Source organism: Molossus molossus, unplaced genomic scaffold (genome assembly GCF_014108415.1).
Source record: "Molossus molossus isolate mMolMol1 unplaced genomic scaffold, mMolMol1.p scaffold_m16_p_40, whole genome shotgun sequence".
NCBI classification, from domain to species: domain Eukaryota; kingdom Metazoa; phylum Chordata; class Mammalia; order Chiroptera; family Molossidae; genus Molossus; species Molossus molossus.
Genome location: NW_023425378.1, coordinates 1 through 20,599, shown reverse-complemented (window position 1 = coordinate 20,599; position 20,599 = coordinate 1). Strand labels below are relative to the sequence as shown.

The window sequence follows — 20,599 nt, the reverse complement described above, 5'->3', positions numbered from 1 at the left end:
ATAAAACTCACAGAGAAGCCCTGGCCAGTTTGTCTCAGCAATTAGAGTGTTGGTGTGTGGTCCAGAGAGACCTAGGATCAGTTCCTGCTAAGGGCACGTACTTCAGTTGCAGTTTGTCCCCAGCCCTGGTTGGTCATGCAGGTGGCAGCCACTCAATGTGTCTCTTTCATGTCAATGTTTCTCTCTCTCTCTCTTTCTTCCTCTCTCTCCCTCCCACTCTATCTGAACAAAAAGTGGAAACATGTCCTTGGGTGAGGATAAAAAAAAAAAAAGCCCACAGAGAAAACAACACCAACTCATCACTGACACATACAAAAGAGAACATCCAAAACCACCTGAGAGCTAGGATATAAAACTGCATGTTGCCAGAATTCCTTATTTCCCCTCTTCATATCATCCCCCTATAAAAGCCCTGCTTACTCTGAGATGTTAAGATAATTGTATCTCATGTAGTCAGCACCTGAATAAATCACTTTCCTTCCACCTGTGTCAGCTGTTTGGGTTCACAGTGACAGGCAAAAGAACCTGAGGGTTGTTTGGGCCAGTTTCATTAACATGTTATTAATGTTAATATGTTACTAAGCCCAGTTTTTCCATAATAGATGTATAGTTTGGAAAATGTAAATAATATCAACTTAGGCAAAAATTGTTAGATGATAAGGAATAAAGGATGCAAAAATTTGTAAAAAATACATTTTCATTTACACTGAACTAAATCGATGTATAATATCTAAAGTTGGGATAGAAATATGTTAGAAAATATTTAAGGAAAGCCAGAGTTTTTCTTACCTGGTGGCATAAGTTTCATAAGTACTCTTGCTCCAGTTCTAAGTGGTGGCATTTTAAGACTGCTACCCAAGTCTGCAACTTGCCAAAGAAAAGAGACGTATCTGGGATGCTGTGACATGATCTGAAATATGAAAAAGAAAAAATGCTTACCTATAAATTATGTAAAAAAATTTTTTTAATTCAAATTACCTTATTCACTGTCTCTATTTTCTACTTGTCAGCCACATTTTTTGCTTATGCCATTTTTACTCCCTGAAAATTTGTTTTCCTCATAATGCAAATATAACCATTTACTAGGCTTCCTACGCTACTTTGTAACAGTTATTCTATTGTTTTGTAAAATGTGGAACTCAGATGGTGTTTATTATAAAATGCAATTCACTTCTTCAGGGGCAAATGTTGCTCGTTAAATTCCAAATCCAATATTTGCAGGAACCTAAATTCCTCTGAAATTAAAGTGGCTGGTTTTATTACGGCTTTAAGGGTGAGTGGGAAAATAGAAAAAATAAGGAAGAAAGGAGTTGTTTCTTTAGATATATATTAAGAATCTGAGAAAGACAATAAATTGTGTATTTCTTTAAAAACAGTGGTAAGTGCCCTGGGCCTGCGGTCCAGAGAGACCTGGGTTTGGTTCCCGCTGAGGGCGCATACTTCAGTTGGTTTGTCCCTGGCCCTGGTTGGTCATGCGGGTGGCAGCCACTCGATGTGTCCCTTTCACATCAATGCTTCTGTCTCTCTCTGCCTCTCTCTCCCTCCCACTCTATCTGAACAAAAAATGGAAAAATATCCTTGGGTGAGGATAAAAAAAAAAACAGTGCTAAGTTGGCTGAAGAGAAGTCTGAGAGGCACTGGTGAAAATGTGGGTTAGTCTAAAGCCTCACCCCTTTCTCCTAAGGCCTTGGAGCTGTGTAGTATATAAAAGATGATGTCTTTTAAGTGAGCTACTCACAACAAGTTAATTACTTCACTAAAACAAAACAAAGCAAAAACAGGAAGACATAATATAGTAGTAGTATCTGGGGGTCTATATTTAGTAGTGCACAATAATATAATACTATACATATGGAAAGATTTTATTTTTACTTTCAACAATTAAGAATTCATCCAAGCATCTGTCCACTCATGACACATGTAAACTCCTCAGAAAAAAGAACCATACTACACATTTCTTTGTGTTTCTAAAGAATAGTGTATGTCTTGCATACAATAGCTACTTACCACTCCAGGCAAACAACTTTCCACTTCTGGATTGGGACTATCACTGTAATGATTACAGCGGTTTCCAGTAGATTCAGCTGAGGAATCAGAACTATCAGGGCTTGAGGTCATACTGGAACTTACTTGTGTGAGTTTGGCTGAAATAACCTGAAAATGAAAGTATGAAAAAGTAGCAAAGAGGAGCAAAAACACTTCCACAAAATTTAGCAACTGAATATATCAAAAGACTAAAAATATTTCACGCTTTAATTTTAGAAATACACTTTAAAATTACTATAGAACATATACCACTTGGTAGTTTATTTCGTCCACTATACTAGTATCACAATATCTTTCCTATTCTGGGCTGTAATTCAAATACTTAACACTAAAGACTGTACACAAAAGCTAGACGCTCAATAAACATTTATTGAATATATGCAAAACTACCTCCATGTTTAAAATCTGGGGGATATTTGAAAATTATACTTACTGATTTATCTTTTAAGTTTAATTGTCCAATTAGCTTTCTGTCATCTTCAGAATCTATCAGCTCACCACACACAAAAAGTTCAATTTTAGTGTGGGCTACATTTGCTTTTATATGATTGAGAATACATCGTCGGACTGAACCAACTGTATCATTTGTATGAGACCATATGTCCATGTCATCGATCTGTCTACCATGGTTTGGAAATCGAACAATGAGAGATAAGTGTTTACCACAAAATGCTCTGGAAAAAAAATTAAAAGTACTTTTTATAAAGCACACAATCAACTTCTGCCGATTAAGAACATTAACATGGCAATTTAATGTTTTCTTATTAAAAAAGAGAAATATAATTAAAGTGATTTCTTTTTACAATAACATAAGTAAGTAATAACATACTAGTTAATTGTAAGCTACAAACCTCAATTTGCTAAAATTATTTTTGAATGTGAAAGAGATAAGCTTCAGCTTGAAAATATCAATATGGCAAAATTCATGCTTCCCTAAAATTTATAAAAATTCTTAAAAACAAAATTCATCTAAAAATACTTATCTTTCTATAGTCTCTTCTCACAGGTAAGATAAGATGTAAAACAAAAATCATATTCAAAATGCATTTTTCCATTTTTAAAGATCATTATTTTATAAAATCTGATTATACTTATTCTATAAACTTTCCAAAAACTAGAAATGCCATTCAAACTATTAGAGAATAATTTAGTTTGTTATTTACTTAATTTATGATTATTTGATTTATATCAGATAGAATTTGTATATAATTTATTATACTAAAGTGGCAGAAAATTATATACTTTATAGTTTCTAAATTTAAAGAAATTTTAACAAGGACAATTTACAAATATTTTTTGTAACTGAATAAATAGCTTTAAAAAAAATCCTCACCTGAGGATGTGTTTTTATTGATGTTTAGAGAAAGAGTAAAGGGGGAGAGAGAGAAACATTGATGTAAGAATAACATAGATCAGTTCCCTCCCATATGTACCTGACTGGGGATGGAACCTGCAACCTAGGTATGTGTCCTAACCAGAACTGAATCTGAAATCTTTTGGTGTACAGGAGGATGGCTCTAATCAACTGAGCCACCCAGCCAGGGAAGGATAAGTAGCTTTTGTAAATTGTATTTTTAACAGCATGAATAAATAACATGAAAATAAAATAGCATATCAGCTGTAAAACATGAGTGCCATACTTTTCTTGTTGTTGCTCATAATCCTGACCTGAGGTTATTTTTCCACTGATTTTTACATACAGGGGAAGAGAGGGATGGAGAGTAGGTGAGAAAGAAAGAGAGAGAGAGAAACATCAGTATGAGAGAGACACATTGATTGAATGCCTCCTAAACAACCCTGACAAGAAATCAAACCCACAACCCTTCTGTGTAAGGGTTGATGCTCTAACTGTTGAACCAAACCAGGCAGGGCCGATGCCACACATTTTAATTAAAAACAGAATACAAATTTTCATTGTTTTATTACTGAAAAAAATCTTTATTTTTTTAAAAGAAATTTAACTTTCTGACTTTGTCCTTGTGCCTTCAACGTTTGGATGATTTTTTGCTCCTCAATAAAGAAAGCATGGTTGATCCTGTTGCAGACATATTTAGTACATGCATCTACCACCAGCCCTGCTGACATGTTTTATTTTCTAAATTTAGTTATTGATATTTTGAGAGGGGGGAGAGAGAAATATTGATTTACTGTTCCATTTATTTATGCATTCAGTGGTTGATTTTTGTATGTGTCCTGACTGGAGATCTAACCAGAAACCTTGGCACGTTGGAAACAACACTCAACCAACCAAGCTAGTGGGCCAGGGCTGACATGTTTTTAAATTTTAGACTACTTCTTTAGTACTTTGGGTCTCATAGCACGAATTCTACAAAGTTAGCCTGGGCATACACCATATACAGATTTTGGCGCTTTCCCAAACTTCTTGGTGTACAGGTAAACAATTCAACTACCAGGGTTCAGGACAGCCTACTTTTGTTTAGAGGCTATATTGTAGGACAGCCTTGGCTGGTATTTCAAATACTGGATTATTCTGAATACTCAAAGAGAAAGTCCACAGAAGGGGCCAGTGTCACACTTAAATGGTGATAAAACTTGGAACAATAAAAGAGAAAAAAGAAAAACTATACTTTATAAGTGAGAATGCCTCTCCAAAACATATCTAAAATCTACCTATTTAAAAAATAATTATTTGTAAGTTGCAAATGATATTTTTAAAAGATGTCACTGAAATACAGAAATAAAAACTTTCTATCATTTCAACCTGTTTGTCATTACTTTTCTAAATAACTGGCTAAGAAAATAAAAAATAATTGCAAGTTAACAATGGTAAGTTAATTTCCTTTTTAACTTTTTTTTTTTTTAATTAATTAATTTTTTATTACAGATGTCCCTCCCTTTTCCTCGTCCTCACTCCCTAGGCCTTCACTGCACTGTTTTCTGTGTCCACTGGTTATGCATGTATGTTCTTTGTTTTGGGTAGGTTAATTTCTGACAAACCTTGACATAGGTAGAACTGTTCTTTCCTCATGATAATCACTATCACATTCATTTATGTATTCCTTTAAAACATTTAAAACTCGAACCATTCGAATGGTTTCCTGTCTTGCACAATTAACACTGTCTTTATCACCATCCAAAACACACAATGTATCATATGAGGCGTTCAACCAGTCAAAGCAAGATTGAATGAAGTCTTCATGGATAATCACCTAGAAGTAATAGTCCACATAACAATTCAAGTGATTTCAAAATATAAAAACAAAACAAATTAATCCAATCAAATAAAAATATCAATTTTTAGGTAATTTTCAATCATATTATATTTTAACCAGTAATAAAACACAAAGAAGCCAATTGTACAATAAGCACATAAACTATAGTTTTAAAACTATTAGTTCTAAAAACAAAATAAAACAAAACTTTTCTGGACTAAGTGTCAAAGTAAATCAAATTTTTGGCTCTCCCAGCATAATATAATCCTGTCAATGCCAGTAATTTCTTTGTCAATTATATAATTAAGTAAGTGTTTTTCTAACTGTATTTAGAATCCTAGACTTTAAAAATGTTTCAGGGCTGACCTTGGAAGAAGTTTAGGGAGGAAAAAGACAATAGGGAAAACTGAACAAAGAAAAACTGGCTTTCATTTTTTTACATTAAGTATCATTATATAATTATAATGTCCCTATATAAGAAATAATTATATTCAAAATAATCCTAACTATCTGAGGATAACTTATCAAGGCATCATTCATTGAATTAGCATCTTGTAAGGATCAAGTATGGGTTAAAAACTTCACTATTTTTGTTGAGTCAAATTAATTTCTAGTTTTTAAATTAATACTAAGTTTAAAAAGAGTCTACTGAACACAAGATTACTTTCAACCTAACTGTAGTGAAAGTTTTTAAGCACTTTGATCCTTACCTAATTGACTTGTAACCTGGGGCCAAGGTTTGTATATATCTCTTTAAGGAGATCTATAGCTCTGCTGGCTATGTCATCATTACTCTGAATCACCACCTAAACCAAATATTATGGTGTAAGTAACGTTCAAGATATCTTTTAATTAGACAATTAAATTCAAATCATATGCTCAAATATTTTAAAGAGTATTCAACAATTTAAGTTGAAAATGATTCTAACACTCAAATTAAGTAAAATTAAGTAACAAAGTTAAATCTTAAAATGAAGAATTAATGGATATAAAACACAAGTTTTCAGGGATTCCAAAATGGCGGCGGAGTAAATGGAAGCTACACAGATCATCTCCCAGGACCAAACTGGAATTACAACAAAAATAAAGACAAATCATCAAGAAAAAGCAACAGAAAAGCAGCTTGGAGGACCACATAACCAGAGACACTGACTCAATCCTGGTAGGCTTGCAGAAAGGCCAGAGGCGGGCTGGGAGCCCAAGGTCACCAGAGGCCTTAGCTGTGAGCAGTGCCTTTGGGTTAAACTCCCAAGCCTCTCCACAGCGAGACAGACACTAAAATAGCCACAGCCACTCACCTTGGGCTCAAGCAGAGGAAGGGCAGACTGGAACTGTGTGGCGACACTCAGGATTTGGAGGGTGCTCAGAACTTTTGGTGAGTTGCGGCCACACAGGAATGTGGTCATCTTACTCCTTCCTAGGGCCCTGGGGAGAGGCAGGAGCCCCTCCCTCAGAGATTCAACCCCACCCTGTGGCCATTGAAATGCAAATTGAGGTCCAGTAACAACCAGAATCTGCCCCACCCTTGGGAAATCCCCTTATGCTGAGTGCCTGAGGGAGTTTTTTACTCAACTGAGAAGCCAAGTCTCTTCAGATAACCACTACTGATAGCCTCCAGGCAAAAAGCTAGAAGATAACTGTACCATCACTGGGCTAGCAACTCTAACCAGGAAAGTAAGACTTGACAACAGTGTTTAACAAGGGTCGTCCCTCGCTCATCCAAACCCAGGAGAGGAGCCACAAACAGCAGAACACCAGTACCCACAGAGAAAATTTGGCAGGCTCCAAAGCCCACTGTGATAGCCAAAATGGTGAAACACAAAAACGAAAGCCAAATGAAAGAACAAGAGACCTCTACAAAGGATAACATAGATGAGGTGCAGTTAAGCAAGTTAACAGAACTAGAATTCAGAGCCATGATATTGAGGAAGCTCAACAGCATGTGTAAGTACATGAGCACCATGAGTAAAGGCATAGAAATGTTGAAAATCAACCAGTTGGAAATTAAAAACTACCAAGAAGAAATGAAGAATAACATATCAGAAATAAAGAACACATTGAAAAGTCTAAATAGCAGAGTAGAGGAAGCTGAGGACTGGATCAGTGAATTAGAAGATAGGGTAGAAAATATCAACCAATCAGAAAACCAAAAAGAAAAAAACAATTATAAAACAGGAAGACAGCTTAAGAGAACTGTGGGAAACGTAGCAACATTCGCATCATAAAAGTCCCTGAAGAAGAAGAAAATGAGCAAGGGTTAGAGAATATATTTGAAGAAATAGTGACAAAAAACTTCCCTAATTTGGTGAAGGAAGAAGGCATTCAAGTTCAATAAGCACAGAGAGACCCAAGTAAGAAGAACCCAAACAGGCCCACACCAAGACACATAGTAATTAAAATGCCAAAACTTAAAGACAAAGAGATAATCCTAAAAGCAGCAGGAGATAAGCAACAGGTTACCTACTAAGGAAACCCCATAAGGCTCTCCACTGACTTCTCAACAGAAAGACTACAGGCCAGAAGAGAATGTCATGAGGTAATCAAGGTCATAAAAAACAAGGATCTGAATCCAAGACTACTCGTCCCCTCAAGGCTATCATTCAAAATAGAAGGTCAAATATAGAGCTTCCCAGAAAAAAAAAAGGCTAAGGGAATACATTAGCACCAAATCAGCACCACAAGAAATGTTAAAAGGACTGCTTTAATTAGTAGAATAAATAGGAAGAAAAATATAACCACACTAAATAAAAATGGCAATAAATAAATACATATCAATCACCTTAAGTGTAAATGGATTGAATGCTTTCACAAAAAGACACAAAGTAGCTGATTAGATAAGAAAGCATGACTCATCTACATGTTGTTTATAAGAGACCCACCTCACAATAAAAGACTCAGGTTGAAAGTAAAGGAATGGAAAAAAATATTCCAAGCAAATGGAAAAGAATAAAAAAGGCTGGGGTAGCAATACTCATATCTGATAAAATAGATTTCAAAATGAAGGCCATAACTAGAGACAACAAAGGCAAGTACGTAATATTGAAAGTATCTATCCAACAGGAAGATATAACATTGATAGACATATATGAACCCAACATAGGAGCACCAAAATATATTAAAAATCTTCTGGAAGATTTAAAAAGAAAAAAATTGATAGCAATACAATTATAGCAGGGGACTTCAACACCCTGCTGACATCACTGGATAGATCCTCTAGACAAAAAATTAACAAGGAAACGAAGACTCTAAATGAAACACTAGACCAAATGAATTTAATAAGTATCTACAGAGAATTATACCCCAAAACTACAGAATTTACATTCTTCTCAGGTGCACATGGGACATTTTCAAAGGCAGACCACATGTTAGGACACAAACTAAGTCTCTTCAAGTTCAAGAAGACTGAAATCATATCAAGCATCTTCTAAGAACACAATGGCATGAAACTAGAAATCAATTGCAACAAGAACATGCAAAGACATTTCAACACATGGAGGCTAAATAACATATTATTAAACAATGAATGGGTCACCGAGGAGATCAAGGAAGAAATTAAAAACTTCCTGGAAAACAATGAAAATGAACACACAACAAAAAATCTACAGGATGCAGTGAAAGCAGTTCTGAGAAGGAAGTTCATAACACTAGAGGCCTACCTCAAGAAACAAGATAAATCTCTAATAGACTATCCAACCTCACAACTTGAACTAGACAGCAAACAAAAAGAAAATGCCAGAGCAAGTAGAAGGAAAGAAATAGTAAAGATCAGAGCAGAAATAAATGACATAGAGTCCAAAAAAACAATTCAAAGGATCGATGAAACAAAGACCTGGTTTTTTAAAAAGATACACATGATTCATGGACCCTTAGCTAGACTCGCCAGGAAACAAAGAGAGAGAACCTAATTTCACAAAATCAGAAATGAAAGAGAAGTAACAACTGACACCACAGAAATACAAAAGATCATTAACAACTACTATGAACAATTATATGGCAACGAATTCAACAATCTAAGTGAAATGGACAAATTTCTAAAAACACATAGTCTCCCAAAACTGGACCGGGAAGACATAGAACACTTGAACAGACCAATAACAACTAAGGAAATTGAAGATGTATAAAAACTCTCCCAGCAAACAAAAGCCCAGGTCTGGACGGCTTCACGGGGGAGTTTTACTGAACATTCAAAGAACTAACACCCATTCTCCTCAAACTATTTTGAAAAATTCAAGAAAAAGGAAGACTTCCAAACTTGTTTTATGAAGCCAGCATAATTCTAATTCCAAAACCAGAAAAAGACATTACAAAGAAAGAAACTATAGGCCAATATTCCTGATGAACTTTGACGCCAAAATCCTGAACAAAATACTAGCAAATCGAATGCAGCAATACATCAAAAAAATTATTCACCATGACCAAGTGGGATTCATCCCAGAGATGCAAGGCTGGTATGATATTCGCAAATCAATAAATATGATACACCACATAAACAAAATGAAGAATAAAAACCACATGATCATATCAATAGATGCTGAAAAAGCATTTGACAAAATCCAGCATCCATTTCTGACAAAAATGCTCAGCAATGTGGGAATAGAGGGATCATACCTCGACATAATAGAGGACACATATTAAAGACCTCCAGACAACATCATTTTCAATGGGCAAAAATAAGAAGCATTTCCCTTAAGAACAGGAACAAGACAAGGATGCCCACTTTTATTTAACATGGTACTGGAAATCTTAGCCACAGCAATCAGACAGGAAGAAAAAAAATAAAAGCTTTCCAAATTAGAAAGTAGGAAGTGAAACTGTCATTATTCGCAGATGACATAATAGTGTATGTAGAAAATCCCAGAGACTCCATCAAAAATTTACTAGACTTGCCCTGGCCGGTTTGGTTCAGCAGTTAGAGCATCAGCCTGCAGTCCCGAGAGACTCGGGTTCGGTTCCTGCTAAGGGCATGTACCTTGGTTGCAGTTTGTCTCCGTCCCTGGTCAGTTGTGGGGGTGGCAGCCACTCGATGTGTCCCTTTCACATCGATGTTTCTCTCTTTCTCTCTCTCTTCCTCTCTCTCCCTCCCACCCACTCTACCTGAACAAAAAATGTCCTCGGGTGAGGATAAAAAAAAAAAAATTTACTAGACTTAATAAATGAATTTGGAAAAGTAGCAGGATACAAAATTAACATCAAGAAATCGATGGCATTCTTATACACCAATGATGAACTCACAGAAAGAGAAACTAAGAAAAACAATCCCATGCCCTGGCCGGTTTGGCTCAGCGGTTAGAGCGTCAGCCTGTGGTCCTGAGAGACCTGGTTCAGTTCCGCTAAGGGCATGTACCTCGGTTGCAGTTTGTCCCCGGCCCTGGTAGGTCGTGCGGGTGGCAGCCACTCGGTGTGTTCCTTTCACATCGATGTTTTTTTCTCTCTCTCTGTTCCTCTCTCCCTCCTGCTCTGCCTGAACAAAAAATGGAAAAATGTCCTTGGATGAGGATGAAAAACAAAAACAAACAAACAAAAAAAATCCCATTTACCATCGTGATAAAAAAAATTAAGATACGTAGGATTAAACTTGACCAAAGATATAAAGAACCTATTTGCAGAAAACTACAGGTAATTGAAAAAAGAAATAAAGGAAGACATAAAAAAGTAGAAGCACATACCCTGTTCACGGACTGGAAGAATTAACATAATTAAAATGTCCATGATACCCAAAGCAATCTATAGATTCAAAGCAATCCCCATCAAAATACCAACGAGATACTTCACAGAACTAGAACAAATACTTCAAAAGTTCATATGGAACCAAAAAAGACCTCAAATAGCCACAGCAATCTTGAAAAAGAAGAACAAAGTTGGAGGGATCACATTACCAGATTTCAGGTTATACTACAAAGTCACTGTAATGAAAACAGCCTGATACTGGCACAAGAACAGGCATATAGACAGGTGGAACAGAAGAGAGAACCCAGAAATGGACCGAAGGCAATATGCTCAATTAATATTTGACAAAGGTGGCAAGAGCATATAGTGGAGTAAAGAGACCCTCTTTAATAAATGGTGTTGGAAAAATTGGACAGCTACATGCAAAAAAATTAAACCAGATCATCAACTTAAACCATACACAAAAATAAACTCAAAATGGATAAAAGACTTAAATGTGACTCATGAATCCATAAAAATCCTAGAAGAAACTGAAGGCAACAAAATTTCAGACATCATATGCAGCAGAATTTTCACTGATACATCCCCTAAGGCAACAGGGAGAAAATGAACACATGGTACTACGTCTAACTCAAAAGCTTCTGCACAGCAAAAGTTACAATAATCAAAATGGAAAGGCAACCCACTGAATGGAACAGTATAATTGCCAATGATACATCAGATAAGGGGCTAATTTCCAATGTATATAGAGTGCTCATACAACTCAACAAAAGGAAGAAAAAGAATCCAATTAGACACCTCTCCAATGCTCAACATCACTAAACATCAGAGAGATGCAAATTAAAACAACAATGAGGTATTACCTCACACCTGTCATAATGACCGCCATCAACAAATGATCAAACAACAAGTGTTGGTTAGGGTGTGGAGAAAAGGGGACTATTGTACACTGCTGGTGGGAATGCAGACTGGTGCAGCCGCTATGGAAAACAATATGGTGCTACCTCAAAAAATTAAAAATTGAACTTCCATTTGACCCAGTGACCCGCTTCTAGGAATATACCCTAAGAAGCCTGAAACACCAATCAGAAAGAATATTACCCCCATGTTTGTAGCAGCACTATTTATAATAGCTAAGGTTTGGAAACAGCCCAAGTGTCCATCAGTAGACAAATGGAAAAAAAGCTGTGGTACATATACACAATGGAGTACTACACAGCTATAAGATCTCTTATCCTTTGAGATGACATGGAGGGACCTGGAAAGTGTCATCCTAAGCGAAACAAGCCAAACAGAGAAAGAAAAGTTTCATATGATTTCACTTATTTGTGGAATATAATGAACATAACAGTCTGAGGAATGGGGTAGTCCCAGAAACTGAAGTAGGGTACAGACTGACAACCCTCAGAAGAGGGGGTGTTGGGAGGTGGGAAGAGATAAACCACTTATATGCATGTATGCTTAACCAATGGACATGGACAACAAAGCCGGGGACGGGGTGGGGAGGATGGGGAGGAGGGTGTCAATGGGGTAAAAAGGTTAAACATTTGTAACAAAAATAAAATTAAAAATAAATAAATAAAATAAAATTTAAAAAAATGTTTATGTAACATATATAAATAGTAACTATTAGCAAAATTAGGCAGATTTTTATAAGGATCTTTCTACTCAACTACACTATAATCCTAAGGATGCAAATACACACAGGGTCTACTGTTCTAGTCAAATACTGAGTATTACAAATGTCCACATCTTAAAGATATATGACTCGATTGTATACATCCTAATGTAGCATGTTGAATGAGTATTATTTTCAGTTCACCATTATGTTCAATCCTGACTTCAGTACTTCAACAGAGGTTTCTCTTCTCAATCCTCAAATATACAAAATTAGGACTAAAGGTAATTCGATTTACTTGTATGTTTGTCTTATAATTTTGGTGTAATATGGAGGAGGTACAGATGTACAAAAAATACTGTATGCTGAAACCCACACAGATTCTGATAAAAGTGTCAAAGGACAGATTCTGATAAAAGTGTCAAAAGACAAATAAGTAAATAATCTTTAAAGCTCCAAGAAGAGAGGCTCCTATATTGCAGATACTAAAAAGTTTTCTGTTAAAACTAGAAAGAACTTTATCTCCAAATGTTAAATAATTTCATATTCTGAGAACCAGTGAGGACAAATGGTGATGACTATACTGTAAATCTTGAATAAAATCTCTAAACAACAGAAAACATTAGCTCAGTCCGGAGAGACCTGGGTTCGGTTCCCGCTAAGGGCACGTACTTCGGTTGCAGTTTGTCCCCGGCCCTGGTTGGTCGTGCGGGTGGCAGCCACTCGATGTGTCCCTTCACGTCGATGTCTCTCTCTCTCTCTCTCCCTTCCTCTCTCTCCCTCCCACTCTATCTGTACAAAAAATGGAAAAATATCCTCGGGTGAGGATAAAAAAAATAAAATAAAATAGAAAACATTAGCTCAGGATTATTTTATATTTTTATCCTCACCTGAGGACATTTTTTCCATTTTTTGTTCAGATAGAGTGGGAGGGAGAGTAAGGAAGAGAGAGAAAAACATCTATGTGAAGGGAACACATCGGGTGGTTGCCACCCGCATGACTCAACCAGGGCTGGGGACAAACTGCAACCGAGGTATGTGCTCTTAGTGGGAATCGAACCCAGGTCTGTCTGGACCGCAGGTTGAAACTCTAACTGCTGAGCCAAACCAGCCAGGAAATAGCTCAGGATTATTAAAAACAACTATAATGTATACAAAAATAGAGTTGGGAAATTAATTACTGGGAAGTTATAATCAACTTTTTTTTGAAAAGTAGTTAATAGTGGTGGCAGTAAAAAAGGGAAGGATTTAAAATGAGTCAATTACATACACGAGAGAGTAGCAATAGAAGCATAAACAGACAGAGTTCCCAGATACAAAAGAAAAGAAACCAATTTAACAGAATGGGCAGGGACACATGCACTCAGTAAAAACCCTTGAAAAGCTAGCCAAGAGTTTAGATAGTATAAGATTGGGAGGTCAAGTAGATCCATAAGTGAAAACAATTTGCAAATAATTCACTTCCATTTTCCAGTTTTTTAAAAACTATATTGTAAAAAAAAAACCCCACAAAAAACATATGTGTGTGTGTATAGTCATGGGCTATACCCACACACACACACATATACATATACACATACACATATACATATATGTGTGTGTGTGTGTGTGTGTGTGTGTGTGTGTATAGTCAATAGACATTGGTGAGGGGAGGGGGAGAGAAGAGATTAATCACAGAACATATATGCATAGCCCATGGACACAGATAACAATAGTGTGAAAAAACCTGGGTTGTATCAGGCTGGGTTTTTCTCTCTCTCTCTTCCTCACTCTCCCTCCCACTCTATCTGAATAAAAAATGGGCTGAACCCTGGCCGGTTTGGTTCAGCGGTAAGAGCGTTGGCTTGCGGTCCAGAGAGACCCAGGTTCGGTTCCCACTAAGGGCCCGTACCTCGGTTGCAGTTTGTCCCCCACCCTGGTTGGGTCGTGTAGATGGCAACCACTTGATGTGTCTCTTTCACATTGATGCTTCTCTCTCTCCCTCCTACTCTATCTGAATAAAATATGGAAAAATGCCTTCGAGTGAGGATTAAAAAAAAAAAAAAAAAGGCGGGCTGGGCTGGGTAGAGGGGAACAAATGGGGGACATCTGTAATAATATCAACAAATAAAAGAAACATATATATTCGTCTCTGATATATTACATAGGGACAAAACAAAAAAAACAGGAAAGGAAGCCCATGTGATTCTCAATAGTTAATGTTAGTTTATAATACATATCTCTAGCATATAGCTGTGTGGTATTCATATAAGTTGCAAGGTTTTCTGCGACCATAGTAACTAAGGAATGATTATGCTGAAGTTGATTGATTAAATCATGACGATAGAATACATGGGCACTTCGCTGAGTCTGACTAAAACGAGAAGTTAACAGTGTAAGTAGGCAACAAACACTGCTGTAATTAAGTTTCAGTTGCAAATCAACTATACCATTAACTAAGAATTTACAGAGACTAAAATTCTATCACTACTTTTAAAAGTATAAAATGTCTTACATTCATAATAAAATTAGGACAATGTCCTTTTTATAACAAAATATTAAGCAATATAAACAATGCCTCAACACATTTATTCCAATATTATTTTATACAAAAGCCACCTACCAGTATTCTCAAACTTAATCTCTGAAACCAATCAACTCACATTATCAAATTTGTGATCAAATCTCCTGACTTGAAGAGTCTATGTAGTATTGCATATATGAACAACCAAAAATGGGGACATTTGACAATAGGCATGTAAGTCAAGCATAATCAAAGTGTGTCCTTCACAGATAAATAATATTAAAAGATTATTTCAGGATTTTCTCTAATATTTATGTCCAAGAAATGTTTTACTTTCATGTAATTTTTTCAGCATTAGAAATAAGTATCAAAATTCAACTTGAAAAATTAAAACATAAGTGCCATATAATTCTGTTTAAGCAGGAACTATTTACATGCATAATCACATCAATTTACATTTGTAAAGGATCTTGAAATTGTCTTACATACAAGAAGAACGTGTCTAGAAGGTCTGAGAATCTTTCTAAGATTATAGCTAATTAGACAGAACTAGGGTTCACTACCAGAAATCTTAACAGTGTTGAGAATAATTATTGATATTACATCTTTGTTAAATACCTATATTTCCATGTTATTTTTTCTCTCATGCCACTAATTTCAAATACATTCCTCCAAGTTAAAAGTACTGCAATGACTATAGTTTAGTCAAACACATAAAATTAGCTACTTAAATCTAGCTAAAATAAATTAAGAATAAAAAATATGTATAAGCAATATTTTTCATAATTTAAATTGCTTGTAGTCTTATCTTTGAAAATGAACTTCTAAATTCAAGAAAAGGAAACCACCTCTCCTCCTTTCTAAATTACTATGTCCTAGTATCAATTTAAGTTAATTTAAAATGTTAAGAAATGTGAGATTAGAACAATTAAATAGAACTGTATAAGATACCATCATGTGAAATTAAGAAAGCAGTAGAAAAGATTTTAAAAAAAGGGTATAGGTACGATAAATACAACCCATGCCCCAATAATGTCTGCATATATGCTGGAAATTCAAGACAATTCTGAAGAGTTTAAGGCAATGAATACCTTAATTCTGATACTTCTGTGTCATAAAAATAAAGAGAGAAACACAATAAAGCAATTGGATTTGTTTCAAACAATTGTCCTCAAGCTTCCTGTTTTCTCACTCTAGTTTTCTTTTTCTTTTTTAAACTTACTTTTTCTGATAGCCTGTTCTCAACATAATATATAAATTAAAATTAGAAATGTTTCTATATTAAAAGGCTTACCTTAAGTTTTGAGGTGCTTCATCAAATAAACTACCAATTTCTCTTATTTGTTTCAGTGCAGGAATTACCCACTTATCATTTGTGTGAAGTTCTTCTATAAAATGATCTATCCACTGGATCTTCTGTGTGTCTCGATCCTTACACACACACACACACACACACACACACACACACACACACACACACACAAATTTATGGTTATATGAAAATGGATATAATTGTACCTCAAAATATTTGATAATTAGAGTATAAAACCTTAAGCTCAAGAATTATGATGTAACTGCAATAGTTGAATAATACAAAATGCTTTAAATATATTCTTATTTTGAAGTAATCACCAAACTCCAAAATGTAAAGCACCACTATAAAAAAATTAGTGTTTTTTATGAATACAGATATATCTGCACCAAGATTAAATCCCAATTTTAGGCATAGTAGCAGAAAAAAAAAAATTTAAATATGCTTAAACATGGGTATTGCATTTTATTCAATGTTTATAAGGTTCTCCATATTATGAAATTGGAAAAACATACAATTCCAAATATTACCACTGGGTGTGATATTTGCATATTTTTCTAAAAAGAACAAGACAAACTGATAATTTATATTTTATCAAAAGATAACAATATAATTCTATAAGTTTTAAAACAAATTACTAAAACAAAAATAAATCAATATACGGTGCATGTTATAGAAAACAGGTACAACTATTCACCTAAAAAAAATTGAGAATGTTGAAGTATGTTCTAAGTTCATTTCTAATACTCTGCCAGCACGTACTTGCTTCAGACTTTTAATATAAAATCACTAATAATCAGAACAATTCAAGTTTGAGTACCTAGCACATTTTTAATGTGAATGACTCTATTTCTGTGCACTTATGGGAAAGAAAAGGCAATTCTGTAAATGTGTTTAAGACTTCATGTGGGGAAATATTTTCTAGTCTGTAGGTACTATGTGGTGGCTTTATTACTTCCCAGAAAAAAATTTATAAATGTCCTAGCCAGTTTGGAAATTTATAAATGTGAAATTAGTGGTCTGAACTCTGTGTATATCTTAAAGAATTAAAAAATATTTATACATCAATATTAAATATGTCAATATTTAATATTAAAAGCACTTTGTGTTGGAGAGCACAGAGAGTGATATATTTGTAAGTTTTCCATAATTAGAGGAAATGAAGGCTGAAGTTGAAAAAGAAAAACTTTTACTAAATTTCATAAAACCTAGTATCTATTTATGTGGCAATCGTTAAGACACTATGCCATAAAATTATATGAATAGCCAATTATAGGAGGAAGTAACCATTGAGCATCTATAGCAAGTGTACCGCTCTGATTCTCTGTAACACTTCTCTATTTGATAAAACAGAATTTAAAATCAAGGTCTATATAACAATTTGAGATGCTGCATGAATCTTAATGAACAGTCAAAACCAAGTACAGTGTATGCAACATTGGCAACTAAATTGGATTAATATTTCTTTGATAAATGTGAAGCTCCAAATGCATTATGACAGGTTTATTACTGAGGAAAAAAAGAAGCTCCCTGTTTTTGATCTACTTATAAAGAAAAGTAGTTAGGCCCTGTCCGGTTTGGCTCAGTGGTTAGAGTGTCGGCCTGCGGTCTAGAGAGACCAGGGTTCAGTTCCCGCTAAGGACACATACCTCGGTTGCAGTTTGTCCCCGGCCCTGGTTGGTCGTGCGGGTGGCAGCCACTCGATGTGTCCCTTTCACGTCGATGTTTCTCTCTCTCTCTCTCTTCCTATCTCTCCCTCCACTCTATCTATACAAAAAATGGAAAAATGTCCTCGGGTGAGGATAAAAAACAAGAAAAGTAGTTAGGATAAATTTTAATTTATATCTTCTTTAGAACTAAGAAAAAAAATTTCCAGTTTTATTTGAACAGGTAGGACTAAATAGTTTATGGACTATCTTAATTTGTTAAATATCTCAGGTAAACAATGTATGTATGACAGTACTTTTTAAATTAAGGCAAAAGTTCAGAAAATACATTTAAAACTTTGGTTTCCAAAACATGAGAGGATCATTTCACTTAACTTGACAAGAGTAAAGTCCAGCAGAATGCCTGCCCTCAAGTAACTACCCGACTCAGTCATTTTTTTTAAAAAAGAAAATACATCATCTTTATTAATTTCTTTAACTAACCTATTAGAAGAATGACAAATCACTGCTGATAAAAACAAAACAAAACAAAAAACAGAAAGAAGAGACACAGCCAAGAACTGTGGCTCACTTGATTGAGCATCATCCCATACACTGGGAGATTGCTCGTTCAGTTCCCTGTCAGGGCAAGTGCTGGGAGACTGCAGGTTTTATCCCTGGTGGGGAGCATATAAGAGGTAGCTGAACAATGGTTCTCTCTCATCAAAGTTTATCTCCCTCCCTTTGTCTCTCTCTCTCTAAAAAAATTCAATGAAAACTTTTTTTTTTAAAGGAGAAACAGATCCAAGAATATAAGTACAATTTTTTTTTTTTGCATTTATTTTGAGATAGAGCAGGAGGGAGAGAGAGAGGAAGAGAGAAAGAGAGAGAAACATTGACGTGAAAGGGACACAACGAGTGGCTGCCTCTCACACGACCCAACCAGGGCCGGTACAAACTGCAGCCGTGGTACATGCCCTTAGCGGGAACGGAACCCGGGTCTCTCTGGACCACAGGCCAACGCTCTAACCGCTGAGCCAAACCGGCCAGGGCTAAGTAAAATTTAATGTAATGTTCATACCTAAAATCAGGAAACATAAGTGATTAAGTTAAATGTAGGGAAGCTGCCACGATTTGCTAATAAGGACAGCACTGCTTAGAAAATTTTATTAACTTTTATTAACTTTTTGAACAAAAAATTGTATTAGCTTTTATACCATCCTACACCACAGTACTACTATAATGAACTGTTTAATATACACAAATCCTTTTAACAAGGAGGAAAAAATCCTTAATAATACAAAAATTTGCTGGAAAAAAGAGGACAAAACCAAGCTTTGTGACAAAAGTAAGCCATTCTTTCAAAACTACTTTAAAAACAAAAATAATGGATTTATTCTATAAATAAGCTATTCTAATTGTATAGGGAAAAACAGAAAAAATGAATATGTAAGTTCTCCCATACCTGGGAACAACTATAATCTAGTATTTTTATGTGGGCACTAAGAGCTAGTTCCATGATGTCTACAGGCACATCATCTCTATGGGCGAGATTCCAAAGAAGGTTCAACACTTTGTCTGCCATCACACCATCTTTATCGTCCTCTGCAACACGACGTATCAGCTCAAGTAGCTTTTCATGTTGTTTTTTACTTGCATTTGTCCAACTTGCCTAGAAAATAAATTATGTAAATATCACAACATATGCATTTATTTATAATTGGCCATCAATGTTTTAAATATATGACTTTGAATAAATTAAATTTAATTCTTCACAACCACACACACAAACAATAATTCAACACTCAACAACCCCAGTCTTATTTAAGAAAATGATAGTATTCATGAGAAAAAAATCTCTACTTATAGCTTAAACTTTAATGACTTAAAAATGGCATAATAAAAGAATAAAAATGCTTCATATAAAATTCATTAGAAAATCCTAACACTCAATAAAAAACACAAACCACCCAATTTATAAATGGACTCCAAGCTTAAAAACAATAACAACATTTACCGAAGATACACGAATGGACATCAGAATTACAACAAAATTACAGAACCACCATCATTCAGAACAACCTGAAATCAACCTGAATGGAAGTCCTCAACTATGAAATTAAAAAAGCTACATCCATACTGGTAGGAGGGGTGAAGGCACAGACGAGCTATTCCTACACCCACATGTGGCGAACAAAAATCAGGAGGATACCTCAGCTGTGAAGATCCTCCCTGAGGCGTGGGGGTGCTCTGTATCCCACATCAAGTCCCCCCAAACAGGGTTCCAGGAAGAAAAGTCTCCATAACTTCTGCCTCTAAAAACCAGTGTGGCTGAGGGAAGCTGAGGCTATTAAAGTCCCAGACCGATCCTTCTAAAGAGCCCAAGCAGGACTTACTTGACCCGTTCCCTCCAGGCTCCAGAATGGAGGAAGCAGCTTGAGAGGCATCTGAGACATATGAAAAACAGCTAGGTTGTTTGATTTTGGAGTGAGAGCTGGAGGGGCAGCTTTCTCAGAGACCTGCTGGCAGAAGCCACTGTATCTTTGGTGAACCCTTCCCCTGTGGGACCAGCAGATGGGGACCAGACTGGGACTCCAGCAACCTGGCTCACACAGTTTGCCCAGCCCTGAGGCC

At 35.6% G+C, this 20,599-nt stretch overlaps 1 protein-coding gene across 1 annotated transcript in view; it reads right to left on the bottom strand.

Moving 5' to 3' along the window:
- Positions 1 to 19,637, bottom strand: part of LOC118616761 (probable ubiquitin carboxyl-terminal hydrolase FAF-X) — a gene marked incomplete at its 5' end in the record, with an annotated part of 90,601 nt that extends 70,964 nt beyond the window's left edge. The window contains 9 exon segments of the mRNA XM_036242197.1: positions 790 to 910; positions 2,008 to 2,154; positions 2,480 to 2,720; positions 5,005 to 5,216; positions 5,930 to 6,025; positions 12,803 to 12,869; positions 14,720 to 14,857; positions 16,302 to 16,438; positions 19,431 to 19,637. Of these exon segments, the coding sequence (XP_036098090.1) occupies positions 790 to 910; positions 2,008 to 2,154; positions 2,480 to 2,720; positions 5,005 to 5,216; positions 5,930 to 6,025; positions 12,803 to 12,869; positions 14,720 to 14,857; positions 16,302 to 16,438; positions 19,431 to 19,637 (1,366 nt within the window).
- Between the last annotated feature and the right edge of the window lie 962 nt (positions 19,638 to 20,599).